This window comes from Zootoca vivipara, chromosome 1, assembly GCF_963506605.1.
Source record: "Zootoca vivipara chromosome 1, rZooViv1.1, whole genome shotgun sequence".
Taxonomy (NCBI): domain Eukaryota; kingdom Metazoa; phylum Chordata; class Lepidosauria; order Squamata; family Lacertidae; genus Zootoca; species Zootoca vivipara.
Genome location: NC_083276.1, coordinates 106,191,990 through 106,208,173, shown reverse-complemented (window position 1 = coordinate 106,208,173; position 16,184 = coordinate 106,191,990). Strand labels below are relative to the sequence as shown.

The 16,184-nt window shown below is 43.9% G+C and overlaps 1 protein-coding gene across 1 annotated transcript; it reads left to right on the top strand.

The window, feature by feature from the left end:
* Nucleotides 1-610: 610 nt before the first annotated feature.
* On the top strand, nt 611-15,687 carry CD302 (CD302 molecule). Its single transcript, XM_035132364.2, has 6 exons — nt 611-736; nt 10,618-10,725; nt 12,068-12,190; nt 13,017-13,190; nt 13,860-13,886; nt 14,857-15,687. Exons 1-6 carry the CDS (start codon nt 646-648, stop codon nt 15,048-15,050), a joined length of 717 nt encoding a protein of 238 aa, XP_034988255.1. The 5' UTR covers nt 611-645; the 3' UTR covers nt 15,051-15,687.
* The last annotated feature ends 497 nt before the right edge of the window (nt 15,688-16,184 follow it).

Sequence of the window (16,184 nt, the reverse complement as noted above, 5' to 3'; positions counted from 1 at the left end):
TGGATTAGTACTGATTGCAAGCATGGAAACAAGAAGTTGTGCTGAGATAATTAGCGCAGCGCACAAAAAGGAGATTTTGCATTTCTGACAGAAGCACCAATAGCTAAAAGATTCCTGGAGAGGAAAAGAGCCAGGTGCATCTGAATAACCTTCCAAGCATTTCAAGCAAGTGCCGTTTTCACTTTACACACGGAAACGTAAGCAGGAGGTTCCAATTGCTTCTGACCGCCTTTTCACAGCTGGGTGGGACGCGAGGCGATCGACAGCAGCGTCCCTCGATGACGGAAAGCTGTGCCAGTTGTATTTCTGCCTGCCCTTAAAGACGCAAAAGAGAAAAGCTCTGTCGGGATCACGAGACCCCAAAGGCAACACTGGATAAATTCAGCTGTGCGTTGGAGGGCTTTGTAGCTTTTCTTCGTGGCCAGCCCCTTCCGCCAATTGAGGAGGGGGAGAGAGAGAGAGAAGTCCCGCCAGCCGCCACCCAGTTCCCATTGCAGAAGTTTGCTGGATCTGCTGCTCTCCTCCCTTCCAGGGCTCGCCCACGCCCCCCCGGGCTACCCCGCGAGCGGCAGGGAGTGGGTGGCGTCGTCGTCGTCGTCGAGCCGCGAGTGGGCCGGGCTCGGACGGAGCTTGCTTCGCTGCGCCATGGGCGCCCCCTCGAGCGCGCGCTCCTGCCTCCTGAGCGGCCTCCTTCTGGCCGCCGCGCTGCCTTTCCAAGGAGCAGCAGCAGCAGATGGTAAGGCAGCGGGCTCCTCCTCTCTCTTCTCTTGCCGCTAGTCCCGGCCGGGGCTGGCAGCAGGGCGAGGGGGTTCCTCTTCTTCGCGGCCTCCGGGTTGCGCTTCCCCGGCTCGCCCGCGCGCCCTCCTCTCCTGCCTGCAGCGCCGTCGCCGAGGAAACCTCTCCCCGCACTGGCTCGTGGCGAGAAACGTGGGTGTCCCTCACGCGCAGGCTCGGGCTTGCAGCGCGACCTCGCTGGGAGAGTGTGGCGCAGTGGGTCGAGCGCCAAGGACTTGGTGGGGGAACTTGGCTTCAGATTCGCAACTCGCCCATAGACCTTAGGTTTCCCTGAAGCACTTTTCCCACATCATTTACATAGCTGCCAAGTTCTCCCTTTTTTTAAGGGAAATTCCCTTATGCTGAATAGGCTTCCTCGTGAGAAAAGGGAAAACTTGGCAGCTATGATCATTTAGCTTCAGTGGGGCGAGTGGGAGTTATTGGGAGACCAGTATGGTGCTCCTAAGCTCCTCGGGGCTACAAATAAATAAGGTAAACGCTGTTTAGTTAGAAGAATTTGAATAAATAAAATGCTTGTTCCCAATTATGCATTCAAACTCGGATTTGCGCTCTCAAGTGAACATTTGTAGGGTTGTCGCCTTAATCTGAGGCAGTGCAACATGTGACCCACTTTCACGTTTGGTTTTTACTTCATGTTGGTAATGCACATTACAAATGGCAATTTACAGAGCAATATGCTTAGGGGTTACCTTTGTTAGCCTTCCCACCATGGGCATAGGGGGGCAGCAATAGAAACAACTGAAGCTCTCTCCCCCCCCCCAACAAAAACCTGCCTCCAAAAGAAGAACCCTGCCCCCCCCATGTCCTATTTTGGCAGGGCATCCTTTTTTAAAAAAACATTTCAAAGGAAATGTCAACAATTTTTTGTGTGATCTACAAAAGCGCAACAACTTTTTGGGATCCCCTATCAAAAATCCTGGTTACGCCTATGCTTTCTACTAAATTAAAACCATCAGAAAAATGTGTCTTTGCCGAGGCGCCATGTCTAGTGCTTCTTTTGAGCAGTCTCGGCTGGAGTCCAATATCAACAGCTTTGCTGCATCCCACCTGGTGTGGGTCCCAACCCATGGTATAATACTGAGCTAGAGGGACCAATGGCCTGGCAGCTTACTGGCTTAAACTATGTGATTCTGCAAAATTGAAAGCTCCTAGAGAGAAACTCCTCTCTGCCCCCCCCCCTTTTGCACCTGCACCGCACTGAGCTGTGTCTAGGTTGGACTTAGCATGTCTTCCAAACCTGGGCTCCTAGCTCACCTCACTTACCAGGAACTGTGGCCAGAATTTGGCTCATATTTTATTTAGATGTAAAGGGATTTCCCAATGGAGAACCATTACTTTCCTGAATTCTTGGGAACTAGTGTTTCTCTCTCATTAAAAAAAAAACACGTATAAAATATGTATAGCATATAAAATGCCAAGTTATAATACAAGAGATGAAGTTGTTGGATCAAAATCTCACATACTCTACAGAATTTCTGCCCTTTGTTTACTGCTGCCAATATTTGGCAGCATGAGTTCTACTGGACCCTGAAGGATGTAAACTGGACCAAAGTTCCCACAGTCTAGGCCAGGGATCGGCAAAGTTTTTGTGGCTTGGGTCTGTTCAAGGTCCCGCAGACGCCACGGTGGGCCAGAGTGCGTGCGCATGCATGCGCAAATGCTATTTCCGGCCCGGAGGCATGCACAGCTTCCCATTGGCTGCAGGAGCTTCCTGCAGCCAATGGGAAGGCAGCCAGGGTCACGGAAGGCAGTCCCTGCTCTGCTCCGCGCCGGGTTAGCGCAGCGCACGGTAGCTGGCCAAGCGATTGATGGGGGTCCATTTGCCAGTTAAACGACCCCCATGGGCCTTATGTTGCTGACCCCTGGTCTAGGCAATGGTTTCTGCCTTTGTGGGGTATTGTTGTTTAGTCGTCTCCGACTCTTCGTGACCCCATGGACCAGAACACGCCAGGCACTCCTGTCTTCCACTGCCTTCCAGAGCTTCATCAGACTCATGTTGGTAGCTTCGAGAACACTGTCCAAACATCTCGTTTGTGGGGTATAGCCCCCTGTAAAAAGAGGGAAGGATGTCCAGCCATCAAATGTATTAAAATATATTTGTAAGTGTGTTCTAGTTTTAAGTTTTGCTTTACATTTTAGAATGAGCATGAACTGGAGAACCTTTAATTTAATATAATACATTTTAATTCGGAAAACTGTTTCACAACCTATTTTAGAGACCTATTCTCTTTACGACAAGATCCTCAACAACTCTGTATTGTTTGTTGGTCAGGATGAGGGAGGGATTGTATTTGGTTCATCTGTCCAGAGCTGAATGAAATGGGGGAGGGGAGAGGTTTTGCTAGGATGAGATAATACATACCAAGATATATCATGTGACCCACAAGCTTTTAAGGCTTAATCATCACAGGAAACAAATCGGACAATGGGCAAATTAATTTCCTGTTTTCTCCATAAGGAGATTAAACAGACTTGCATTACTCTGGGAAGTTGTTTGTTTGAAGTCCATTTGGCTAGTGCACAGATGTTGAGAAAACATGAGTCAAAGTAAACAAAACCTCCAGTCTCATGGGCTGAAAAGGAACACTTTCTTTTTCTGTTTCTCCCTATTTTGGTTGTTGAGATCTATTTCATGAACCATATACACGTTAATTCCTATATCCACTGCTAAAATTATTTGTATGTGTAGGTGCGAGGGTGTGCACGATCCTGGTTACATTGTGAGGCTATGCGTGGATATTTGTTGTTTAGTTGTTTAGTCGTGTCCGACTCTTCGTGACCCCATGGACCATAGCACGCCAGGCACTCCTGTCTTGCACTGCCTCCCGCAGTTTGGTCAAACTCATGTTCGTAGCTTCGAGAACACTGTCCAACCATCTTGTCCTCTGTCGTCCCCTTCTCCTAGTGCCCTCAATCTTTCCCAACATCAGGGTCTTTTCCAAGGATTCTTCTCTTCTCATGAGGTGGCCAAAGTATTGGAGCCTCAGCTTCACGATCTGTCCTTCCAGTGAGCACCCAGGGTTGATTTCCTTCAGAATGGAGATACTGTGACTCTTCTCAGGGTCAGAGCTTAATTGTTGAAATGCTTAGCAACAAGGGAGAATTCATTGACCACAGGGGTGGGCCAAAAAAAGGTAGGCCACAGGATGAGATGCAGTACTGTAGATCTGTCAGTGTTTCCTATTGTTATTGTCTGAGGTGAGGTGTTAAGACTCCTTGGCTTGTAGCAACTGGGATGCAGATTGGTCAGCTAAGGCTGCTAACCTTACTTACCCAGGAAGCAATTTGATAGGACTTGCTTCTGAGTACACATGGTTGCAATTAAACTCTGAAATCTATTGCTCAAGTGCTGCAGAGGGTAATTGACCCCACCTTCTGAGAAGACAACACTTTGTCTCTGACTCTGCACCCCAAAGTCACTCTATTCCAGCAAAAAAATAAAAATGTTCCAGTAAAAAGAAAAAAAGCTAACCGATTCTGCAAGATCATCATCCCTGAATTAGGGCATTTTTTTGTTTAGCTTTTTGAAGTGGGAAGACCATGGCTAAAAGGAGCACAATGCACCTATCTAATATATATGTAGCCTTGCTAAGCAGTGGAGTCACTCTAATTTGGAAAAAAAGAAGGGTGTCGAATACAAGTGCTTACTATTATATGTGGACAGCTATTTGAAATAATAGTTAATTTTTTAAAACTTCATTCTTTAAGTTTTAAAAAATTAACTATTATTTCAAATAGCTGTCCACATATAATAGTAAGCACTTGTATTCGACACCCTTCTTTTTTTCCAAATTAGAGTGACACCACTGCTTTCTCACTCCCCAGCACTGTAATGTGTACCTTTCATTTGTTTTGTCTTTTTTGTCGTCCTTAAGGGATAAACGAAAAACAGTTGGAACATAGGGCTGGAGAATGTAGATCTCTTGCATAATGCTGACTCCCTCAAGTTTTGCAGGAGAAGCAGCAGGCTAACATATTCCATGCACGTTCTGGACTTCCTCTGCTCGGAAGAGCTTTATGAAAACTGAGCTTAGATGTATAGGGAAGAGCTGAAAAGTCCCAGATTCAGGCCTTGGCATTTCCAGAAGTGGCTGGTCAAGAGTCTTGTCTAAAGCCTTGGAGAGGTGCTGCCAGTATTCCCGTGTTTCTTTGAAACATTATGAACCAGCTACCTTTGTACCATCAAAACATTCAACCAACAGCTATTGTTTTTCTGACCCTTGGGTAGTTTCCCTTATCTCGTGTGTTACTCCATCCATCCTCCTAGTGCAGGGGTCCCCAAACTAAGGCCCGGGGGCCAGATGTGGCCCAATCGCCTTCTAAATCTGGCCCACAGACGGTCCAGGAATCAGCGTGTTTTTACATAAGTAGAATGTGTCCTTTTATTTAAAATGCATCTCTGGCTTATTTGTGGGGCCTGCCTGGTGTTTATACATGAGTAGAATGTGTCCTTGTATTTAAAATGCATTTATGGGTTATTTGTGGGGCATAGGAATTCATTCATTCCCCCCAAAAAAATATAGTCCGGCCAGCCACAAGCTCTGAGGGACAGTGGACTGGCCCCCTGCTGAAAAAGTTTGCTGACCCCTGTCCTAGTGTCTTTTACAGGGACCAAATAACCCAGTCTCAGCCCACCTAACTTCACACATTACTACCGGTATGCATCCAAAGGAAAGGAGAGTTTATCAGTATATTTTAGCACATTGCAGAAAGCCAGCCTTTGCATTCTTTAGAAGCAGGATGAACGCTGACATAAAAGAAGCATTTCTTGTCGTGGCAAGGAGCGTTTAAGAAAAAAACAAGCCCAAGACAAAAGCTACAAAGTTTTATTTCCAGAATACATACTGCATTTTAAACGTTTTAACATGGTTACATGAAATCAAAGGAGTGTTGGCGGTTTGGCTGGATCTTGCCATATGTAACTGGACACGTTATTCTGAAAATTTTGCCATATGTAACTGGACATGTTATTTTTAAAATCATTGTGGTATTTCCAGTTCTTTCTTTTCAAAATGAAAGTGTATAAAGTATGCCATCTGTTTGTTGCCCTAGACATATGGTACCCATATTTGTTTTTTGCTTTTTCCTTTAAGGGGTGAAGTAGATTCTTTGGTCAGTGAGTATTTCTGTGACTATAAATAAACAATGTTTTATAGTTGAAAACAGGGCTTTGGTGTTAGCCTACACTTTAAATGAATATCTGTTATAACTTCTGCTAGATGGCTGTTTTCTTGATTGTAGGCAAAACACAATGATTTTAAACTGCTGCTTCTGTCTTCAATTATTTTGATGGAGAGCGAGTGCTCTGTAGTGCTTACAGTATTACTGTATATTCCGGCGTATAAGACGACTGGGTGTATAAGGCGACCCCCCAACTTTTCCAGTTCAAATATAGAGTTTGCGATATACTCGCCGTATAAGAAATACGACCCTGACTTTTGAGAAGATTTTCCTGGGTTAAAAAAGTAATCTTATACGCAGGAATATACAGTAACTCCTTTTTTTAGCCATGTTACCCAATTTCTCCATACAGGTAGGCCCATTATAATCAACAGGTTTAAGTCTATTGATTTCTGTGGGTCTACTGTAACTATGACTTAGTTGTATTTCATCCACATATAAAAGTTATAGACAGAGGTTTTTAGTGGAGATTAATGGAAACTTGATTCAGCCATGGGGTTTGTACTCTTCTCAACCTATGGAAATCACTGGAAAAGCCAGCCTAGGGTGACACAGCAACAACTTATAACCATAAAGTTGTGAAAGACTTCTTGCACACATGCCATTTGGATTTCAGCAAGCCAGTAGTAACCCATATATATGAGATGTGCAGGCTGCCAGTAGGAACGATGGTAAGAAATGTTGCATTGGATCTGTTGCATTCTTACTTGCTTTGCCGTCTATAAAACAGAAATAAGGAGAACAATGCATATAGTTATGGGTCTATTCGATGCTAGTCTGTTGTATAGAAAAAGTTGTTCAGATCAAGACTGATTGGCACTAATTGTTCTCTTGCAGAACTGAAATGATTTTAGGATTCCCCCCCCCCCCACCCTTTTATACTTCTTTCCCCTTGCAAAATGTTCCAAAAGCAAATTGTATTTGTGCCCTTGGAAGAGAAGGAAAAACACACAAACACAAAATGTACTTAGTTCCTTTTAAACTGTTCTTTGTGGTTTTGAACACGGACAAGCAATTTTTCATCATAAACAGAGCTGAAAGTGCTTCTGCAATACAAACCCGTGAATGTTTATTGCAAGGCAACAGTTTCTGTAAATCTTCTTCTGCGCCAAACATTTGTGGGCATTACAAATATAGGCCATCATAAATAAAAATTTAAAGTACTGTATATACAAATATACAGCCATGTAAAATATGTAATAACAAGGATTTTCATTGGAGTTTCTTCCCACTAAATAGTGCCATTCACCACTCTAGAGCAGGGGTCAGCAAACTTTTTCAGCTGGGGGCCGGTCCACTGTCGCTCAGACCTTGTGGGGGGCCGGACTATATTTTGAAAAAAATTATGAACGAATTCCTATGCCCCACAAATAACCCAGAGATGCATTTTAAATAAAAGGACACATTCTACTCATGTAAAAACATGCTGATTCCCAGACCGTCCGTGGGCTGGATTTAGAAGGCAATTAGGCCGCATCCAGCCCCCGGGCCTTAGTTTGGGAACCCTGCTGTAGAGAAAAACTCAGCCACCCTTGCAGTTACTTCTGGGTTAATGTCAGACAGATAAAATCTGATATTTTCATTGTAAAGGTAAAGCAGTGTTTCTCAACCTTTTTTGGGCCACGGCACACTTGTTCTATAAAAAAAATTCCGCGGCACACCAACTCTGTGCCGCCCTATATTTAGTTTAGTTTGGAGGGGGACCCACCAGGCGCTCTCACCTGGGTTGGGGGGTGGCGAGGGGCCCTCTCCTCCCTATCTTTCCCTTTTTCCCTCACCTGGGGGGGGGGCCTCCCTCCTTTTCCTCTTCTCCTGGGGCGGCGACGGCTGCGGCAGCGAGGCAGGGAGGTCCCAGGCTTCGGAGCTCTTCCCGGCCGCAGGCGGGCTCGCTGGGGGCTTTAGCGGCTCCCCGCTTGATCCGCCGGGCGATTCCGACGCCCACGCGGCTGCTGCGGAGCCCAGGGGTCTGGCGATCCTCCGGCCGGGCGCTTTCGTTGTCGCTCCGGTGGGGTCGCGGGGGGGCCTCCTGCGGCTCCCCAGTCGATCCGCTAGGCTCACTTGGCGCCCGCGTACCGGCGGCGGCGGTTCCAGCGGTCCGGAGGCTAGGCTGGCGGCACAGGCACGCTGGTCGCTCTCAGGAGCTTTGCGCTGCCGTGCCGCGCGCCATCTTGCCTCGCCGGAAGTCCGTCAGCGCCCTTCTCCTCGCCGCACGTGGCGGCACACCAGCCAGTGTCTCACGGCACACTACTGTGCCGCGGAACACCGGTTGAGAAACGCTGAGGTAAAGGCACCCCTGACCATTAGGTTCAGTCGTGACCAAGTCTGGGGTTGCGGCGCTCATCTCACATTATTGGTCGAGGGAGCCGGCGTACAACTTCCAGGTATGTGGCCAGCATTACAAAGCCGCTTCTGGCAAACCAGAGCAGCACATGGAAACGCCATTTACCTTCCCACTGTAGCGGTACCTATTTATCTACTTGCACTTTGACATGTTTTCAAACTGCTAGGTTGGCAGGAGCTGGGACCAAGCAACGGGAGCTCACCCCGTCGTGGGGATTCAAACCGCCAACCTTCTGATCGGCAAGCCCTAGGCTCTGTGGTTTAACCCACAGCGCCACCCGCGTCCAATTTTCATTGTGCCGTGATGTAGACTACAAGTTCTGTTTCCAGCAGGCATATCTGACTTCACACCAAGCAAGTAGTTATAATAACTAAAGCAAGAAGAAAACCTTTACTGTTGATTGGCATACTCTCTTTTTAAAAAAATAAAAGTACATATAGAAAAAAATCATTTTTATTTCATTATCCCTGACCATTGGCCAGGCTGGCTGGGACTGAGGGGACTCCGAGCCAACAACATCTGGAAAGCCATGGGTTCTTCATACCTGGCTTTAAAATATCCCACCCCATTCCCCAAACACTCAGTGTGGTAGTAAAAGAAATAATTAGGGCTGTTGCTTTTTTTTTAAAAAAAAGGTTGTTTTATCATGGGTTTTAGTGGGTTGATTAAATCTGCATGTACTTTCAATCTCCCCCCCCCCAAAAAAAACAATTGGGGAAGATGCCACTGTACTAAGGAACCTCAATCCTTATTGAGCTGTTTTTAGGGTTCCCACCCACTTCGGTGTTTTCACCTAAACATGTTTTTGTACTTTGGCAAACCTGAAGTTTCTCCCAGCCCTGCTGATACTTCTGCCTTGTTCAAAGATGCCCCTGTTGTCGCTGCATAAGCAAAGGCTTTCACAGCCTTAACGTGAGATATATAGGAAATTCATCAAATGTTGCTTGGCTTTTCCTGTCTTTCCTTATACTTCTAGTACGAGGAGGAGGATGGCAGTTTAGAGGAGAGAGCCTTGAATTTCTAAAAAGTCTGTTCCAAGTAATCTAGACTAGAGCCTAACTAGAGACGATGATGGAGATATCCACAGTTGGATATCTTGCTTCTTAACAAAAAGAAGCTTCTACCAGAAGTGGGGGGATTTGGGTAGGAACTGTGGTGCTAAGAGAGGGTAGGTTAAACCCCCCACCCCACCCCCAAGTACCATTTTGCCTATGAAAAACTCTCTTTGCTTCCATGAGCTGCAATTTCCCCCATTGAACTTTCTATGTACATGCAAGTTTCCTCTAAAGAGGCAAATAGCCAGCAGGGGTTGATTTTTTCCTTAGAAAAAAAGTGCTGGGGAAAATGATGGAAATGTCCAGATCCAACTCAGGGTCCCTCCCAGTTGCTGTTCGCTAACTTTTAAAGTTAACAAGTGATCTAGTTTGGCACCTCAATCATAAAAAAGTGCACAGGTCTGATCACAAATCCCACTGATTTACCACTGGATTTAGTTGTGGCTCACGTATGCTGGGTTACAACCGCTGCATGGTGTTATTTTTCTACAAACATCTGGAGCGCTACTTGTATTATTTTTTTAAAAAAAAGTTTAGGGAAGCGCCCAGGACACCATGATGTTGGGAGTGGCTTCAGAAATAGAACTGTTATAGCAGAAATGGCAGTGTGTAGTAGCAGTTCTACTGTATGGCACAGCAGATGAAATGGGGGTGGAAAAGTGTAGGCTGGAAGATAAGGCTCTAAGATTAGTTTTCTGCCATCAACAGTCCAGGTGTCATCCTTCCTACATTATTGCTCTCAGTGGTTTGCTAAACTGCTCGAGTTGTCCCCAACAAGCCTTCTCCAATTATGAATAATAGTGCACATTAAAGATCTTCCTTGGAACTCCTGTTCCATGTGCTCTCATCATCTGGATGGTGGGTGGTCACTAGAGATCAAGCCTTTCCCACACTGGCACCCAAACTCTGGGGAAATTCCCCTTGTCCCTATCAGCTGTTTTGCAACGGTGGTCTTTTTTGAGAGGGCCTCTGGGATCTTCTGGTGTCTTAAGTCTTTTTACTGCCATTGATAGTTTTCGTGCTCTGAAGCTTTTATTTTTGCTGCTTCTTTTGATTACCGAGTTTGTCTAAACCATTTTGTTAACAGTTTTAGGTATTTTTATCAGCTGCCTTGTGAATTTTTTATTTTTATATTATTAAAGATTTTCTTGATTTACAAAAGTGTGTGCAATGTCTCTCGTAACATTTAAAAAAAGGCAGGACGCAGATATATAGGAAACTAATTGTGACCATTGTCTTCCCTAGTTGCATGTCCCTCTGCTGCTTGGCTTTCTTTTGGAAGGAGCTGCTATGCTTTACTTCAAGGAACGTTTGAGACTCTCGATGATACCAGGGAAGTCTGCAAGAGAAATGGTAATAAAACTAATCCCTCTCCAGTCCCTTTTTGAGTCACTAATGAGATACGTAGGCTGTGGCTATGCTTGAACGAGGGCTGTGTTGTTTTGGGTACATTAATTATTTTTTGGATTTATTATAGCTGTGACAAGGGTAATTGTAGATCAAGGGAGACTAGCCTAAGGCCCTTCAGATGCTGTTGGGAGTGTTCAAAGCATTTCACACATTTTATCCTCCCAACAGCTGTGTTAAGGGTTATTGGGCTGTTTTAGTTTTGATTATGTATTTTGTGGTTTTATATTTTGATTTTATTCTGTGAACCGCCCTGAGACCCGAAGGTATAGGGCAGTATATGAATTCAATAAATTAATAAAATAAGGCAGGGATGGGAAACCTGTTGCCCAGCAGTATGACCAGCAGTCAGGGATGCTCGGGGTTGTAGTGCAGCAACCTCTAGAGGCCCATAGGTTAGTTGCCCATCGGAGATGATAGATATTATTCTGATCAGAGCAGCAGCTTTCCTTGCAGTACAGTGTTACAGTATTTCATCCTGTTTGATGCTTTGATTCAATTTGCCCAGGCCGGAGTTTCTAGTAATCTACCAGGTCCAGACTCCCACAAATTTACTTCTACAGACTTTTAATTGTACTCTTGACCATATCTGGGGGAAAGGAGGGGAGCAGTTGGCTATTTCATTGTTAGCCCGGTCTTTTTAAAGCTTTTTTTTAAAAAAATAAGAATCTGGGAATGCACAATCCACTTGGGATTGTGCGCCACATATGCTCCTGTATGTCACAGCAGACACTCTTGGGAAAGTCCAGAAATAAACGATAAATTGCAAGAACTCAGGCCAAAAGAAGATGGATTTCAAATAAATCTTCACAAGGTTTTGTTATGGGATTATTCTAAGATTCATTTCAAATTTCTCAATATTCCAGCTGACGAAGAATAGTCGAAACAGGGCCTTGTCCTGATTTTTACTGGAATTTACCTTTATTTGCCTTCAACATTGGGATTGATTCCCATTTAAACTCCGCATCACATCAATAAAACCTTGTGAAGATTTAGTTGAAATCCATCTTCTTTTGGCCTGAGTTCTTGCAATTTATCGTTTACAGCAGACACTCTGGCATATTTGGGGCCACAGACACAATTAACTAGGGTTGTTGGGCTGGGTGGTTGGGCCTGTTTGCCTTTCATGAACTGGGTGGGGGGCAAACGCAAAATCTAATAGTACTTGAGCATAAGAAAAGGTCACACACGAGGACTATTTCTGTTCAGTCTATTTTAGACTAAGATCTGACAAAGCACTGGGATTTGATTGTTGGTGTTTGTTTCCCACCCACCCCTTCAAATGCAGCATCTGGAGCTGATATTATAAGCATAAATAACAAAGAGGAAAATAGCTTTATTCGGAGTACATTCTGCACCCATTGGCATGGTCCGGAATACATATCATTGGGCATGTTTTTTGATACAGATGGTAAGTGAACAGAAACCCCCAAAAGAGATAGTCTGACCTTGGGGTCAGCAAGGTTTATCTTGCCTGGGCCGGATTGGTGTACGTGTGAGCGCGAGCGCGCTCCCATGATTTCCGGCATCTGCGCAGACGCGATTTCCAGCGCTGCAGAAGCGAGTCCCCGCACCACACCGGTTTAGCGCAGTGTGTGGGCAGCTCAGTTCGGGGGCAGCTCATGGGGCGGTCAAACGACCTCCGCAGGCCACTTCTGGCCAATGGGCCTTAGCTTGCTGACCCTGATCAAGCAGTTAAAGAACAATCCTAAGTAAGTTCCAGTGATCTCAATGTAGAGCTTCCCTTTGAGGTGGCAGAGGACACTTTGTGGTGGTGGAGGGTTTGTCCTTGTGTTTGTTTTATTGCAAGATGATGTTACTATTAGACCACGTTCAGATGTTAAGAGTAAACCACGTATTACCTTAAGCAGAACGAAGTCGATGTGAGGCTTGTTCTTCCCCCTCCTCCTGCAGGACAAGAACTGTAGCAGATTTTCATTTAACTTTCCAGAGGGCCTGGCTTGTTACCCATGAAACTAAGATCATGACATAAAACAAACTCCTGTTTTGAAGGTAACTTTAGAAACTGACTGGAGTTTGTTTTTGGAAAGTGAAATTAAACTCCCACCCACACAGGAGGTGCACATAAGGCAGAGACTTCTTCCTACACACACAAACCAGCCTTAATGTTATAGGACTTTAACACTTGAATGCTGGGATTTAAAGCATATTTTAATATCCCTTGTGAATAACTACTGCATTAGTATCCATGGTTTTGCCATTTTATTTTGTTGCAGAGAACGTTTTCAAATGGTACGATCAATCCGAAGTGAATTTTACAAACTGGATAGAGGAGGAAAGTAATGAGGAGCTAATAAACACATGTGCTGTTATGCAGACATCATCAGGCCGATGGAAAAAAGCAGCCTGTGAGCACCTCCCACTGACTGAAGTCCTTTGTGAAACCTCCAGTATGTACTGCCCACACTATTTGTTATACTGTAACATTTCTTCTTAGTGCTAGATTTCAGAGTTCAAAGTTTTGCAGGGAATTGTCTTGGGAGCAATTAGTACTGCTACAGGCAAGAATTTTACTTTAAGAGCATCTTCAAAACAACTTCCCTTTAATTTTGAGAGATCAGCTACACAAAATTTTGCAAGATTGCTCAAGGAGGATTAACTTTTGGGGAAATGTTTTTGTGAATACCCCTATAAAAAGCATACCAGTACCAGCATTGCTTCTGACTAGTTGTGAAAGATTCTTGGAAAGGCAATGGCGTTGGTTTGGTTCCTGCTTCCAGCTTTATCACATTGGAACTGAAGGACATTTCTTAACATAGAAGTCTTAATTAACTGGACCAGTCATTTCTGCACAATATAGGATTCTGCTCATTTTCTGTCACTTCCACATGAACACGAAGATCTGATGTTTCAGGGCCTTATACAAAAATGAGCTTCTCGTATGCATACAGTGCACAACAAAATTCTTCAATGCAAGTGAATAGGAAAGGTTACTGGGACGGGGCTGTGTTCAGAGATTCACGATGTTGGGACTGTCAGTTACTACGGTGAAAGCAAATTGCTGCTTTTAAGAAACACATTTTAATGTCTTTCATTTTCTTTTGCATGTATGCTTGCAGTTCCTTATGAAAAGAAGTATTTACCAGGTGAGTTATCTTTTGGTTCCTCCCCCCCCCCCCATTTTCAGTAGTTGAGCTTTGAAAAGAGAGCATTTTATCTTGGTTATTCAGAGCTATTGCGCTTTATAATTGAATAAGGAAACTGCAGCATTCACACTTACCCTGTGATCTGTGTACATATTCAAGTGGTTAATGTCATGGTTGTTATTCGTTATTATATCAGTATTTCAGGCCCATTTAATTTGGTTACAAGCAAGTAGCAAATGACCCCCCGAGTTCTGCATTGTTACCCAGTAGTTTTACCCTGATTTGGTGTCACATAAGCTTTTTTAGAAAGGAGATTGTGTATAGATATGCTTGTCACTAGTGGATACTACTCTGTAGAACAGGGGTCAGCAAACTTTTTTCAGCAGGGGGCCGGTCCACTGTGCCTCAGACCTTGTGGGGGGCCAGACTATATTTTGATTAAAAAAATATGAACGAATTCCTATGCCCCACAAATAACCCAGAGATGCATTTTAAATAAAAGAACACGTTCTACTCATGTAAAAACATGCTGATTCCTGGATCGTCCGCGGGCCGGATTTAGAAGGCAATTGGGACGGCATCTGGCCCCCGGGCCTAAGTTTGGGAACCCCTGCTGTAGAACACCAGCAACTTTGGGAATAAAGTGCCATAGATAACGTGAAAGCAAAGAGGTGACTAAGTTTGTCTCATGGGTATGCTATGATAAATTAAACATTCATATACTATCGGATGTTGTGTATAAGGAAAAATGTGAGAATTTTGTCCACCGAGCTACCTTTGTCTTCCATGGTAGCTTGTAGAAAAGGAACTATTTTCTAAATAGTTGCAAACTGGTAATTAGATCCAAGCAAAGAGGCAATCACTACTATTAGTGTGCCAAGTATGATAGAAGATAAACATTAGCTGTAGTGTAGAAAGAATGTACATAATTTGACTACATCCCATTGACGGAATCCCTGTATTGTTTCAGATGAAACCGCTTGGACAACTACCTTAGTCATAACTTCAACAGTAATTGTGGCAGTTTCTGCAGCATTTCTCTGGTACCTTTATCAAAGGAGGGTTTCTTCTGGAACAGGATGTACAGCATACAGTTCCACCACTCAAGTGCCAAGCAGTGATGAAGTGGTTCTTGTAGAAGAAGAAAATGAATATACTGCCTAAACCGTATTTATTTATAACATAATTACAGAAAGAACAGTGGCTCCCCAAGAAATATACCTCAAGGAAAAGACAGTCTGACATTATTCCACATGAAGATGAACAACCTTCAATGGTAAATTAAATTGCTCTTACGCACAGGAAGTAAATTTCCATCCATGCAACTGTTGTACCATTTTCACAAACTGCACTTTCATTCTATTGTGTTTTTCACTATGCAAAAAGGCATTGGCACAAATTGAACTACCAGTTTGGTTTTGGGAGAGGTTAAGGCTGGCTAGAGGAGAAACAGCAGCAGATACAGTCCAGTCAAAGTTAAGCACTTCCACAATTGCTTAGTACAGTATCTGCAACTGTCAGCCGTCACAGTGTTTAGCTTTGGCTAGGTAATATAATGGAGAAAAGGGCAGCTGTACATAGAAACCTGCCATTCATCCAGAAGTAAGAGGTCTCCTACATCCAGAGATGTAGCTCTCACTTTAAGCTATTGTGCTAAACTTTGAAGATTATGTTGTGCCTGAAGAACTTTTAAACGCCCACACCTGAAGCCCTTATTTACATTAACAAATCGCATCGAGAAACAAATGACAAACCACAATTATACGCTTTCTGAAATCAGAATTCCAGTTGTAGATTGGAACCATCTGCAAAAAAGGTAGGTTTCGTTATTTTAAGTTTCACCATAACACTAAGGGTGGTCCTGTTGTCAAATCTAAGATGTTATTTCACAAAGCCTCCACAAATGTTTCTTGGAGCATGTAGTAACTCCATCCTTCATACCTTTAATCAGGAGGCCATACCAATTGTTTTTTTTGTTTTTTTTTAAATGGTCTTCCAAGCTGAAATGTTGCATACTCTAGCTATCTGATAAAACTCCATACCCAAATGCCAACTCCTCCTATATTAACAGTGGTGGGAAAAATCATGCATATGTACATATGTCTCTATATTTTTATGTGTATAATTCTGATATAAATAAAACTATCTTGTTATATGAATTATTTTTGAGAATGACAGATGGAGGCAGAGCCCTCTTACACCATTTGCCATTGGTCCCAAAGGAATCTTTCAAAATACTAGCAAAGAAACCCAAACAAAAACTTGCTTTTAAATTACTCCAGTATGAAATAAACATGT